We start from the raw sequence: 14,332 nt of genomic DNA, 5'->3' as shown, positions 1-14,332 counted from the left end.
AGCTGCTGTTAACAGTGAAACTGGGACTTGTCAGGGGTGTCACCGGGTGCAAAGTGGGGCAGCACGGCCTAGTTCAATCATCCTGTATCACAATGGGAGGTTGTTGACGTTTTGTATCATGGTTTTGGTCTCAGTTTCAGTATCGTTACACCCCCATGTCTATTACATCCCCAAGAAGACAGTGAAATCACACAGGGGTAGACATTCCAGATTTTAAAAAGTTGTCTCAACATTGATCCTTTGGGAACTCCACAGGTTATTTGGAGGTATTGGTTAAGTTATTGTTAATTTTAACAGAGTGGATATGCTCCAAAATCTAATGGGATCCTCCCTGAGCTATACCACACCCTTCTACTAAGTTTCATGGAAATCCGCCCAGTGGTTTTTGAATTATCCTCCTAACTAATAAACACAAGCAGGCAGACAAAAACATAACCTCCTTGGAAGGAGTAATAATTCTTGGATCTTGATGAAAAAAATCAGGCATGTGTAGGGGACTGATATTATTGACTATGTACAGTTGGGTGCGGATCGAAATACAAATCCAGATCTGGTGAATTTAAATGTGGTTTCATAAGGGGACTTTACTTTGGGGCTTGGCAGTGGTATAGACTCTACTTAGTGCCCTTTTAGTTTGAAATAGAATTTGCATCCCCGGCACGTGACACAAGTTGTTCTTATAACATGTACTATGTTGCTTACTTTGAACTTACATTTTTTTCATTTGTTTTTTTAAACAGCTTTTGGCAAAGACTGTGGATATGGTGGAGCTGAGCGTCCTTGAACCCGAGTCTCCAGCTGATAGTGAATCCAAAACAGAAATTGTTTTGCATGGTAAGAAAAAGAAAACCAAGGCAGTTTGTAAAAGCTGAAACACTCTGACTGTCTAGAAGCATGAACAGAACTGATTGTCAGACAAAAATAGGTTTTGATCAATGGAGGATTAAAGTAGAACCACACACACAGGCAACCAGTTTGAACAACACTGTTATGAATGAGATTAATATAAGTCAGTGATTGGATAAAATGTACATTTAACCAGGAAACAAATACTCTTCAGAGACACTTTATAATACTTTACTTACTAATCTTTCAAACCAATGTTTGTGCCTTTGTGCCTGTTTGTGGGTCTTTCAGATCAAGAGCTGATTGTCATTTTTATCATACTGGGAATACTGAGAGAGAATAGAAATTATAATAACTAATCAGGGTTGTATTTCTGTAGCTTTTTATTTAAAGGAATATAACTGTCGGAATGGAAACTGTCCCAGTACATGCTGGGATAGGTTTCACTCCGCAGCAGCAGAAGAACTAGAAGTACAAGTTTCATTAGTTGTTTAGAAATTACAGTAACAACAAACTGGTGTCTTCCTCTTTGGCTGATGTTTGTTCAGGGAAAATTCTTTGATGAGATTCTTCTTTGAAATATCAAACTTTGCATCTGTTGGTGATTTGAATGCTGAGCTGATACGGCAGAGATGAGAAGGGAGAATGATGTCACACCAGTGCACATGTACAAAATGCTTTCTGCACAAAATTGAGGGATGTTGAAGCTTAAAGAGGTAAGAATTGTGGGATTGTACAAAATAATTAAAAGTATAACTGGTGTTTTTCAGTGTGTACGGACACAACCATGCAGAACTCAACTACAACAACCCAAAAGCCTCTCGACATCCTGCCAGACACGAGTGATATAACTTCAGAGAAGAATGTGAAGTTTGTTTGCCCGTTGAAACTTAAACCGGAGCCACAGCAGACCTGTGTGAGCACTGCCCAGGGCACCGCCTACAGTCCGTCCCCGTCGGATGGAGCTCTTCACGTTAGGGTTTGGGAACAGTTCCAGGCGCCAAAGGAGACAAAGAACAGTCTTCAGATGAAACTGAAGTTGACGTCGCCAGATCAAAAGCTGCTGAGTCCTTGTGTGGTGCAGCTGGTGGATGTGCTCATGGTGCCTCTTTCAGAGGCAAAGCTCCAAGATGATGTTGCCAACCGCAAAGCTGGTTGGCGTCTGCCCAAAGATCTCCGTCGCCACCAAGGCCTCCACACAGGCCATCGCCTCTGCTGTTTCACCCCATGTGATAACGGCATTTGGCGCCTCCAAACGGTCGTCACTCACTCCCGCGAGGGGTACACGTGCAGCGTCTGCGGGAAAACATTCAAACACAGAAAGATTCTCCGGCGGCACGAGCGATTCCACACTGGAGATAAACCATACCCATGTTCAGTGTGCTCAAAGACGTTTGCGCTCAGGAAGAGCCTCCGCCGACACTTTCGATTCCACAACGGGGAGAGGCCGCATACCTGCACACAGTGCAGCAAAAGCTTCCGCCTGCGTGAAAATCTGAAATCACATTTGAGGTTTCACAGCGGAGAAAAGCCTTTCAGCTGCAGCACCTGTGGGAAGATGTTCAGGATCATGAGGAATCTGGAGAAACACAATCTGAGCCAGTGTGGATACTTTGTCCCTTCATTTAAGACGCTCGCTGGCATGTAGCTCCTGACGGTGGCTCCGCCATTTTCTACCTCATGCTAACCTCGTTCAGACCCATTAGCGTCCATCCTGAGTGATCCGATCACAAGTGGTCGGCACTAAGTTCAAGTCTGAACACGCCCAAATATGTCCTGAGATCTGATCACTCAAAGCACATTGGGAGGTGACCTTGGACGCATGTGGCAACATTCTTTTCGCTGCGGGAACGCGAATGTCCTTGTCACACACAGCGGACGACCTACTCAGCTACAGTTTCACCATGAATCAAACATATTTTTGTGCTTTTTAAGCCACAATCTCAACACTGAACCACCACATAATGCTTTATATATAATTGACAAGGGTAAAATCTTTCTTCACACACAGAACATCAACTCATGCGGCCCATCCTGACTTGGATTGCTCTCTTTCCCCATCTCTCTCTCGCTCACGTCAACACACATGCACACAAACACACACACAGTGATAACAGGCAACATAATTTGGTCTTTGCGAACACAAAAGATTTCTATGATTATTTGCATAAGGAGCGGAGAAGTGAGATCCGATCACAAGTGGTAACAGGTGTCATATTCGGGATGTATTCAAATACCACAGACAAACTTAATGCTGTCCACTTGTTTTTCAGGTCCCTCAGGACGTTAATACCAGGTTGAGATTGACAGCCATTCCAAAAAGTTTTATAATCCTCACAGTTGCAGTTTGATGGAGATTGTCTACTTTTTTCGGGGGGGGATTTATGCTACTGATGTTTTTGACTTATTGTTCCTGTATTTCTTATTTCTAGCCATGTGGTTGCTCCCTGTTATTGTAAACAAATAGTGGGACGGGGACTGTGAGTAGAGGTTTTACGCCTTTTGAGTTAAACAGATCCTCACCTGCCGAACATTCCTGTGTCAAAGTGACGGATAAAGTTATTCCACTGATGTTTGTATTTGATGTCTGTATTCTTTTCTCGTCTTTTACTACTGAATGTATGTAGTCTTCCCTCTTCCCTTGACCTTGTAGCTGGTTTCATGTTTAAAATAAACCCACAAATATTGTATGTTATTTTTTAAAAGACTTTTATACTATACATTGATAAATTGTTATTGTCTTTTTACACTCTTCATTCTATACAACATTATTATTGTGCATTGATACAATAAAACAAATTCTGGCAACTATAAGTTTATTTTTTTGTGTAAACCATAAACACACTGTTTAGTTAGCAAAAAGCATACTACATGTGCAAGTTTAAAAACACTGGTTAATTAATGGTTATTAAAACAATGCTACTAATGCTTCATAAATCTGTATTTTTTTTCAGTACATTCAGAAACATTTAGTGTTTACTCCAATTAATATCCATCCAAATAATTTATTTTATCTTTGTGACCCACCAGTGTTTAGACTGACAAATTTATCTTTAAAACAACATATGGGTCGTACTAGACCCCAATGACCCCAGTGTGTACGGACACAATCAAATTTTGGGGTTTCAAGAACAGTGGGAGACGTGCATTCAGTTCACAATTAAATCTATATTTATTAATGGGAGGACTGGAATGGAGGTCCTGAAAAAGGGAAACGATCAAACGATTATAAGTAAAAGCCTAACTTCTATTTCCTAATGTTTATAAAAGCTAAAATGACTGAGTTACTGAGACCACAGATAAACCACACACTTTAACATAAATAGCAGGAGAATTAAGTAGGCAGCGTACTTACCACGGGGAGATTCTATAGCAAACCCCAATAGACACCACCACTGCAACGTACACTGCAAGAACAAACAACACTGTTCAAGTGACTATTACATCATTTAGCTGACGCTTTTATCCAAAGGAGGAGCAGTGTAGTGTGAGAGAACTTAAGTAGATTGAAAACCAGTGGAGCTGCTGCATTCTGGATGAGCACCACCCTGCATCCCACGACTACTCCCCGAAGGTCGTCCACCGGCCTCAAACAAGGAAGAGAGTGAGACTCAATTGGTTCAGGGTCACAATCTGTTTGAATGAAATGGTTAAGGTAAGGATCACTGTGTGTTTGTACAGGAGTGTAATGAACACCCTGATCAAGATGCTATAATTTAAGATTTCAAAGTTTCTATACAAAAGAAAGGGAGATTTCTTTTTTTAGTTAAGCAGGTCTAGATGCTAGATAAATAATGTGAAAGCATCAAAGAGCGCAATCCACAAATAAACACACAGAGTCCATATTCAGAAACAGAGCCTTACAATCGGCTGTCAGAGCTAACTTTGTAATTTATAGTTTTATCAATCATATGAGTTACAACTGGACTGGAAATCCGCTACTACTCCAGCAGTGTGTGTGTGTGTGTGTGTGTTTGTGCGGACTTACTCACAATTAAGTGATGACAATTCATCGCCTGGAGTCAGAGCTCCGAAAAAGAATGAACAGCCTGACTGCTTTGTCTCCGAATTTTATATTGGCTTAATATGGTTTTAATACGTATGTCCTACCGTTGAAGCCATTTCCGAAGCTATATCCTTTTCTTACAATTAAAAGGAAAAACATATTATTGCTGTAGCTAAAGAAACAACATAAACACTACATCAGAATAATATTAAAGTTTGAATAATCAAACTTTGATTGACATGTACCAAAAAAGCAAAGTGATTTAGTACATGTCAATTAAAGTTTCAGGGTGTAGAATTTAGTGACATCAAGTGGTGAAGTTGCATGTTGCAGCTGAATACCCCTCCCCTCACCCTCCCCTTCCAAACATTAAAGAGAAGCTGTGGTAGCCTTCAGTTGTCATAAAAAGTAAAAAGGTGTATAGTTTGTCCAGTTTGGGTTACTGTAAAAAACATGGTGGCCTCCGTACAGAGGACCTGCTCCTGATGTAAATATAAAGACTTCACCTACCACTCACCCTCCTGTCACCTGCAGAAGTTCTCTCATGACTCTCCGATTGTCGGCCTCGTCATTGAGGAGGACGACAGGGAATACAGAGGACTGACGCAGGACTTTGTGGACTGGTGGAAAACCAAAGAATTGGTGGTGGATTTCCGCAGGTGCAGACACTCCCCCCTATGAACTGTCACTTTTACATTTCTCAACTGTGCAATATTCCCTTTACATTCATTTAAAAAAAGAAATTCTGTGCAATATAAACGGTTATGTGCAATCCATTCACTGTACATATTCTGACACATCATATATTTCTTTACAGTGTATATACCGGTTTAATTACATTTATATTTGTTTCTATATATTGTTGTATATTTCTATTTCTTTATATTCCTTCACCCAAGTACTGCATGCTACTTATGTGATGTCTTCTGCTGCTGTAACATTGCAAATTTCCCCATTGTGGGACTAATAAAGGACTTCTTATCTTATCTTATAAAGTATATAAATATAAAGGGCCCATAGGATAAAGAAAACAACAATTCTTACAATTTAGATGAAACACACTGGTGAAAACATCACTAGGATTATTTCCCAGCCACTGTGACCTGTGCGATCACACCGCACTCTGAGGCTGCAGCAGTAGAACTCCTGAGTGTTTAGAACTGAGTAAAGGTGGATTTAATTCTTTATGAATTCATCTTTTCATTTGTCAGACAAATACTGCAATATACTTTCTCTCAAATGTTATTATGTCTTGTTTTAAAGGACACAGCAAAAAGACAAGTCAACAAGATTAATCATTTTTTTTTCTAATTTATTTAAGAAAACATGAAAGTCGAACATTTTTTAACAACTGACATTAATCTGAATAAAATGTTAAGGTCAATATTCTCAGTACAAAAACAAGGTGATACAAACAGTTTTCTTCTCAAACTAAGGCATTTGAATACTGTTTTTTGTCGCTTAATGATTGAACATCACAACATGAGTCTGAAATCAGTTGGTGAGAACTGTGCAGTAACGCCATAAACATCTTTGCTGGAGCGAGGCGCTTTGAGAAACACTTTTCTTACCTGTTGATTCCTTTTTCAACAGAAGTTATATGTAACAAGTATAAACTGCCCTGTGGGGGTTTAAATAGAAAGAAAATCGAAATGAATGTGTCCTGTATGTACGACGTATGCTGTTATAAAGACAATTTCCTTGTCTTGTATACTTCATTGTGCCAATATTCTCTCTAGCTGCCACAAATCCCTTGATGTCGGACTAAAATCTGTACATATATTAAAACATAGCACAATTTCATTATCCACATAGCCGATGTTTCCATAGCTAGAGTGACAAAAATACCAGCTGTCCTTGTAGCAATACTATTTTAATTGTCATATCAGCAACTGTCAAAACCTATAGTACATAAACAGAATAGTGCGGTAATTATGACATTTTGTAGCTGTAGTGAAATGCATGGTTGAAATTTTAGGAAAATGTTTTTTGACACCAGTTCTGCCTCCGTCTTTTAATGATCAATGCTGGCTCCGATCGAAAAAGTGGCTCTTTACTTCACTGTTCCCATGTTGTGACTCCTGATGGAGAACCATGCTTTGAATATATCTCTGAAAAACAGAAAATGCAAAGTTAATGCAACACTATTCTTATACCTTAAAAAAAACAACTGCTTCATAATTATTTTGATGGTACACAAACTTAAAGTAGGGAGAATGTCATGTACGTCATTGCCACAGCGCTCCCTGGAGGCCTGGAATTGCCCAATGTAACTCAGGTGTACTGTGTTGAAACATAGCGACCTGCCTTACCACATGTGGACATCAAAGCAGAGCCACCGAAGAAGTAATATTCAAAAGCGGAAAATAGAACAGAACCGAGTAAGAAATGGAACAAGAGTTGATATTGGAGCATATTTTAGTGGTTGGTGAAAGCTGAAAGAGGCCAAGGAAGCAGCACAGATTACAACCTGGTGTTGTTGTTATTGCACAAGTACATTTTCTAACTTTTCATAACTTGTTTGCTATTGTGTCACTTAAACTATTTTATTATTCATCATTACATCAGTCAAAGCTCTACACACCTGCAATGAGTGGCCAAACACTCGTTGCTGCAGTACTCTTTGTCCCAGTCGTCACTCTCCACTGCTTGGTTGTTACAGCCCACCCTCATACACATACTATTCATGGCTGCTGCACCAACGGATCCATTCACCTCCATCTCATCCTGAGAACAGGGGGGAAAAATTAGAAGAGCATCATAAATATCAGCACCTGCAATTTTATAAACTCAGATCCAAGCTTGTTGTGTAAGTTTCCTTACAAAGCTCTATGACATAATGAAAGCCAATATACAAATACAAATAAAATCTGATGAAGATAAACATTTCCCCTGTCAACACATGCAAAACACAAAATAACGGATTTTGTATTTATTTAGTAGAGGCACTTCTTACTACTCCAGAAGTCGTGTGAGCATTTTAACCATGACTGTCTCTTTTCAACTCAAACAAATGTATGTGACATCCAGGCAACAGAATTGTTTCCCTATACTTTGTGTCGTATCTCAATTCAGTGCCTTAGAATTGATCCTGTTTCCTTCCCCTAAATATTTATAGATTAATATTGGTGCACCTTTTACCTACAGGTCTGTTTGACCAAATATCACTTGTCACAATTTCACAATCACAGATGAGTCCCATGAAACCTGTAACATTTTGCAATTGGAAATGTGTTTTAAGGATGCATGAGGCCTCAGAGGTTGTGTTTTTTAAGTTAAATGTTGCAATTGATTTGGAAATCAGGCAAGTTGAAAAGGTAGTAAAGGTAAAGGGAAAAAGAATCTTAATTTCATCCACTCTGATTCAATGCAGTAACACAAACAAACATTTAATGTTCAAGAAGGAGTAGGGCTGGGCAATAAAACAATATCAACCAATCAGTGAGGAGCTATAACATATAACTGATCTACCAATTTTTTTTAATATGTTCATCAAAAGAGTCTTTAAACTTATCGTGATAATCATCAAAATTTACTGATATAAACATTTTAATCTTGATATAATTTTGGGCCATATCGTCCAGCTGTAAGTAGGAGAGAAAAATTAACATAGTCTAACTTGTGAGGGAAGAAAAGGAGATAATAATCATTATTTATTAACCAGCTTCGAGAAATGAAACATTCAACATTAACAAAAGGTTGATGAAATGAAGCGGACACAAAACATAGCAATGAAATCAGAAGTTTTACCTCTTCTGAGGGCAGAACTTCTGTAACTTCATCCTCATCTGGACTCCCCGGCACGTCAGCTGAATTCACCACCTGCACCGACACAACAGGTGCAGACTGGGAGGACGAAGTCACAGCAGATGATGCGGACACAGTATTAGGGACAATAATTGGAATGGTTTCTTTGGCCTGCAAAGAGGCAGGAACTATTTTTATCTGGAGTGGAGGTGGAGGTGTAGCCGTGACAGACACAGGGACACCTGTAATGGCGTTCCCCTCGCGAGGCTTGGCTTGTAATGGTGGCGGTGCTGGCGCCATTTGCTGGAGCCGTGGTGGTGGAGGAGCATTCTGCATCTGCTGCAATGGCGGTGGCTGACGAGAGCCAGTCGACACTACCAGTGTGGGCTGCAATGTGCGGAGCCCTCCGGGCAACATCGTCACAACCTGGCCCCCCGCCTGCAGGATGTGTTTTGGGATGATGATCTTGGTGACAGTCTGGGCTGGTGGTGGAGCTGCTGCTGGAGACAAGGCTTTGTTTGCCCCTGTGCGGGATCGTGTGGTCCTCTCTGGGACGTCAAGAATAATGTTGGAGGCACAAATATTGGTGATAGTGTTCTCTTCCAGGTTGTTGTTCATTGGGCGCATTGGCTGGTGACCAGCAGAGGGCGAGGCTGTAGGAGTTGTGTTAATGACAGGTGAAGGTGGTGAAGGGGAAGTTTCCATGTCCTCAATGGCAGGCTGAAATCATTTGGGGTATATCAGTTAGAAAATCCATATGAACTCAAATCCCCTACAGCAAGAAACAGTTAGTTTTTTCTTTAAAGGACAACATGATGTTACCTGTGAGAGCTGGTTGGCTTTGTAAGCTGCCAGCGCTTTCAAATAGTCCCTTTTGGCTGCTTCCGTCTTTCTCTTGTACACCTAGTGTAGACAAAACAATTACCCGTGTTTGAAATAAGATGCCATCTGTCACAGTTTTTCTCCCTTAAAGACAGATGTGGGATATTAATATACTGTATATCAGCATGTCTGCTTCTACCTGTTTCTGCTCCTCAGCCAGGCTGTCCCACATGGAGGCCACGATCTTTGACACCTCTCCAAAAGAGGCGTTGGGGTTCTGGCCCTTAATGGCAGCCTGTGTGTCTCTGAAGAACAAGGCATAGGCTGAAACGGGCTTCTGCGGCTCATTTGGATCTTTCTTCTTCCGTCCTTTTTTTACGCCCAAGGCCCCACTCATCGAGGCCAGTGAGGCCGGCTTCCCCCCGCCCCTCCTGCCCGTAGCCAGGGAGATGGAGGATGTGAGAGCTGAGTGGGAGGACATGTGGGAGAGGACGGAGGAAGAGGAGAGACACATGGGGGAGTCCACCAGTACACTCCTCTGAGTAAGGAGAGAGAAAGCAGGGGGGAGAGAAAGGGGGGCACATATTAGCTGCAGCATCTACAACACAACATGGAATCCAAAATAAGGTTACACAAGACTGGATGAAATGACAAAAGCCGTTTTCAGACATGAACTCCATAAAAACGCCCAGACAATATGGTCCAGACTTTCTCTGGAGTTTGCTTCTCACATATGTAGAAAGCAGCAGGAGATTCTTGGGTCAGACGCATTCACAACACCAGAAAGGTCTCCAGAACATTAAGACAAGAGGTGTCAGCGTATGCAGGAGGCAAGAAGTAATCTATACATTCTGCTGCAGAGATCACATGTTTTTATTTACATTCCATCAACACCAGCGTCCCGTATCAACAAAAGCTCTCCAACTTGTTCTCTTTCCAACTTGGCATCTTCATCTGTATCTTCTTCGTCTCTGTCTGCTCTTTTCCATCCTGAGATATTTTTGCATTCTTTTGTTTTTTTCAGTTTTGCACTGTGTTGGAAACATCATTAACGAGCTCATCAACTCTAGAGGATCTCCAGATGTATTCTCACATGGGATCATTCAGAGATTACCCAGAGTTTATACTCAGGGGTTTGCAAGAGAAACTCCGGATTACGTCTGCAGCAACAGGCTCGGACATTTGTGTTCTCCCATACAGCCACTAGAGATATTCTGGAGTTCAGTGCATGTCTGAAAGCAGCTTAACAGTGATATTGGCCAGCACAGGTTTGACCACTCACCTTGAAGTCATCCATGTCTTCATCCTGCAGCGAACCAGCTGGAGATGGTGTGGCTGACAGCGGCTGCTCGGGTCTCTCTGAATGATGCACGATGTTTTCACCCAGACCCAGCGCCAGCTCCGACTGGTTAATTGTCGTCAAATGACTTCCTAAAAGACCATGAGCGATGTCACCTAGCTGTACGTCAATGGTCATAGGGGATGAGCTGCTGAAATGTGAACCACTGGAATTTCCAAGTTCCTGCAGAGAGATTAGGACACAAGTGGTTAATCTAAACTCTTAAGTGCTTTCATGAACAACTAACATAGGACATTTTCACAGCTGGTATTAAAGGGGACATAGCATGCCCATTTTACCACAAGTTGATATGGTTCCTTGGGGTCTTAATGAAATGTCTGTAACATACTTTGGTCAAAATACCACAAGGATCATTTAAAACAGCCCCTTTTTACCCTGTATAAAACAGCCCTCCACAGAGTGACCTGTTTTGACTGCCTGTTCCTTTAAATGCTAATGAGCCAGCTCCCCTCTCCCCCATGATTTTAAACGATATAAATTACATATTTTATATGATATAAATTATCAAATATGCATCCCATACTTTGTATTCCCTTGTTGTCCTGGAGTTTTAATTTTCCCAATCACATAATTAAATGTCCCCTCTGCCCATCCACTACAAGCACACAAGCAGACAGACAGAGAGAGAAAGAGAGGTGGGGGGGCTATGAAGACCATCATTTACCCCGAACCCGACGACATTCAACGGGTACAACAACAAGCGGAGAAAGCAGAATCGCGGGCTGACCTTATATATACAGTCTATGGGGCTGACCAGCGGAGAAATGCTCGTCCCGTGTGAACAGCCAGGCGGCTGCGTGCTGGAGAACGGCGCTGCGCTGCTCGCAGCGGCACTTCGCGTCCGGTACTCCGGCGGAACTCTGAACCATCCTGTACCGGGCGGAACTACTGTAACCCGGGGAACTACTGTAACCGGCGGAACTACTGTAACCGAGCGGAACTACTGTAACCCGGCATACAGTAGAGCTGAACACTGCGGAAGTCTTCCACACAGCTGGCAGTGTGGAAGACCGTTCTCAGCGCGCAGCCGCCTGGCTGTTCACACGGGACGAGCATTTCTCCGCTGGTCAGCCCCATAGACTGTATATATAAGGTCAGCCCGCGATTCTGCTTTCTCCGCTTGTTGTTGTACCCGTTGAATGTCGGGGTTCGGGGGTTACAGTAGCGCTGAACACTGCGGAAGTCTTCCACACTGTTGGCTGTGTGGCGCTGACACAAATTCCAGCTCACGCACGGGAGAGCGAGCGGTCGCTCCCGAGCAGCTGCTGCAGCCTCCCAGTCCCAACGATCCACACAAATGCCACATGTGAGTGAATCGCGGGCTGACCAGCGGAGAAATGCTCGTCCCGTGTGAACAGCCCGGCTGCGTGCTTGGGAACGGCGCTGCGCTGCCTCGCAGCCTCCGGTGTAAACCCGGAAGTAACGAGTGTGGGGACGGGGGTGGGGTGGCCAAGACCATGTAGGGAGACTTCCAGTGTATTGTTACGACACAATACCCAGGAAGCGCAATCGAGTCGCTCAAGCATGACGTTTCTGACTTAGAGGAACTATAACAAAACGCGCGAGTGTTTTTTCCCCAGAGTTTTTGGGTTGGTAGACATGCCAGATACCCACATTAACCTGTAGAAGCACTAACAAAGTGGAATTTGCATGCTATGTCCCCTTTAAAATGCGTCCAGAATGTTTCTCCAGTGACCACTTGTGATCAGATCTCACTTCCCTGCTCTGTATGCAAATAACCATGACAGTCATTTGTGTTGTGTTTATTTGTAAATAAAGTGTGTCCATTGTCACTGTGTATCTGTGCGAGTGAGAGAGAGAGAGATGAAGGAAGAGAAAAGAAAGCGAGCAGAGTCACAAAGGACTGAATGAATGAATGTGCGCAGCTATGAAGAAAGAGAAGGATCAATCACTTTGAGGGATCAGATCTCAGGACACATTGGGTGCGTTCAGACCTGAACTTAGCGCTGACCACCAGTGATCGGATCACTCACGATGGACGTTAACACCAGGTCTGAACTGGGTTACTTAAACACATCCAGCAGGATTTTGTGTGAGGGTCTACTGGTGGAACACTCACCAAGGCAGAGGAGCTCAGCAGGGCCCCCACTCCAACCTGACCCATTCCCCCGAGGTTCAACTGCTCCAGGCCTTGAGACCCAGAGTTCACGAAGGTGGAGGCGAAGGAGGGGTCGTTGGCCTCAACCACCAGGTTGCTGACGAGGCTGCGGGAGCCAGAGGGTCCCCCGGCTCCGTCTGACCCATCTGTCAACTCAAACTCACTGATGCCCAGAGCTGGGTCTGGATCCAGGGAGATGGGTGGGATCTCAAACACCTCATCACCGAGACTGGGAGTATGGAATGTCTGCTGCATGTGGAGAAGAAGAGGGACTAGTGGGTCAGACATGAATGAAGTGAAACACATCCAAAGATCAGTATAATAAAGTTGCACTGCAGTGACGTCTGAATGAAGTGACTCGCCTCGGCTGAGAGGAACGGGTGACCCGCTCCACTGATGGTCAGGTAACTGTCGTTGCCCTCTGCAAACTGAACCACACGGTTAGCATTTACATCAATTAGCATATTTAGCATTCCCATTAGTAAACACTGGCGTTACCTTGTTGTCCTCAGAGTATCCTCCATATCCTTGACTGTCCAAAAACTCCGAGTCAACATTTTGAGCACAACCATCCGACAGATCCGAGTAAAAATTTATGTCCATTGTGAAAATATTGTGAAAACAACTCAACACAAGCGTTTTGAACTTTGCTGGAAAAGGAACTTTCTTGGTTTTCTACCCATTTAGGTCAGTTGTGCCCACATCAACTAAAGATGCTAGCTAGCTAGCTCATCATTGCCCGGTTAGCATAACGTTGCGGTGCTGATACGATGGAATAGCTCAGAGAGAAGCAGAGCAGGAGGCTGAAGAGAAGCCACAACAGATTAATATTCACAGTGTTATCAAATCAGTTAATATTTAACTCCGCTGGGCTCGGTGTTTATCAGAGGCCCGACACTAACTCATTCATAAAACGCTGCTGTGCCTTTAGCATCCCACACCGAGCACACCAGCGCTGCTGCGTTCACGGACTGTCAGAAAAAGGCACATTCAAACTTCAACCACTCAGAGACACATAAAGTATGAGTTCATTTCTGCTCTAACTTTCTGCCATGTTAGCTTCTGACAGGTGACGCGTAGGAAACAATAGCGTGGTTGGTTTTAAGACAGTGAAGGTAAAACTCGACTTTACAGCCATTGTGTTAAGTCTAAAGTTATGTTTGGCCAATTAAAACAGCCAATGACGTGTCTGATGCATTTAGGTTCATACCGTACAAATAAAACAGTGACGACCAGAGGATCTAGGAAATTATTCTACAGACAAGTTGTATTCTTTCTATTTATAATTGTTTCATGTACGAGCAAACAAAGGGCACTGAAGGCAGCACAGTACCTCCCCCTGCAAGCAGACAAGGAACCAATCAGAATCAGCTTTTTGGCCATGTACGCGTACAAATACAGGGAATTTGATTCCGGTTTTTCCGTTGCACTC

The 14,332-nt window shown here is 42.9% G+C and overlaps 2 protein-coding genes across 2 annotated transcripts in view; one reads left to right on the top strand and one right to left on the bottom strand.

Annotated features, from left to right (window-relative positions):
• The window catches only part of si:rp71-1g18.1 (uncharacterized protein LOC559922 homolog), a 5,876-nt gene extending 2,219 nt beyond the window's left edge, over nt 1–3,657 (top strand). The window contains exons 3-4 of the mRNA XM_035169381.2: nt 741–834; nt 1,617–3,657. Coding sequence (XP_035025272.1) covers nt 741–834; nt 1,617–2,494 — 972 coding nt within the window. The 3' untranslated portion in view covers nt 2,495–3,657. The remainder of the gene's footprint in view (nt 1–740; nt 835–1,616) is intronic.
• Nucleotides 3,658–6,147: 2,490 nt separating this feature from the next.
• Nucleotides 6,148–13,871, bottom strand: tox4a (TOX high mobility group box family member 4 a). The gene is made up of 9 exons (XM_035171465.2): nt 13,399–13,871; nt 13,263–13,328; nt 12,862–13,149; nt 10,704–10,943; nt 9,621–9,959; nt 9,422–9,502; nt 8,603–9,319; nt 7,437–7,579; nt 6,148–6,963 (listed from the first exon to the last, which is right to left on the bottom strand). The coding sequence occupies exons 1-9, from the start codon at nt 13,501–13,503 to the stop codon at nt 6,906–6,908; spliced, it is 2,037 nt and encodes a 678-aa protein (XP_035027356.1). The 5' UTR covers nt 13,504–13,871; the 3' UTR covers nt 6,148–6,905.
• Between the last annotated feature and the right edge of the window lie 461 nt (nt 13,872–14,332).

The sequence above is a fragment of the Hippoglossus stenolepis genome, chromosome 11 (assembly GCF_022539355.2).
Source record: "Hippoglossus stenolepis isolate QCI-W04-F060 chromosome 11, HSTE1.2, whole genome shotgun sequence".
Classification (NCBI taxonomy): Eukaryota; Metazoa; Chordata; class Actinopteri; order Pleuronectiformes; family Pleuronectidae; genus Hippoglossus; species Hippoglossus stenolepis.
This window is presented reverse-complemented; position numbering and strand designations above follow the sequence as displayed.

Coding starts and splice junctions, on each gene's coding strand:
- tox4a (XM_035171465.2), bottom strand. CDS start 13,503: ATGGACATAAATTTTTACTCGGATCTGTCGGATGGTTGTGCTCAAAAT. Junction 9,320..9,421: donor AAGCCAACCAGCTCTCACAG/GTAACATCATGT, acceptor AAATGATTTCAG/CCTGCCATTGAGGACATGGA. Junction 7,580..8,602: donor AAGTTCTGCCCTCAGAAGAG/GTAAAACTTCTG, acceptor CCCTGTTCTCAG/GATGAGATGGAGGTGAATGG.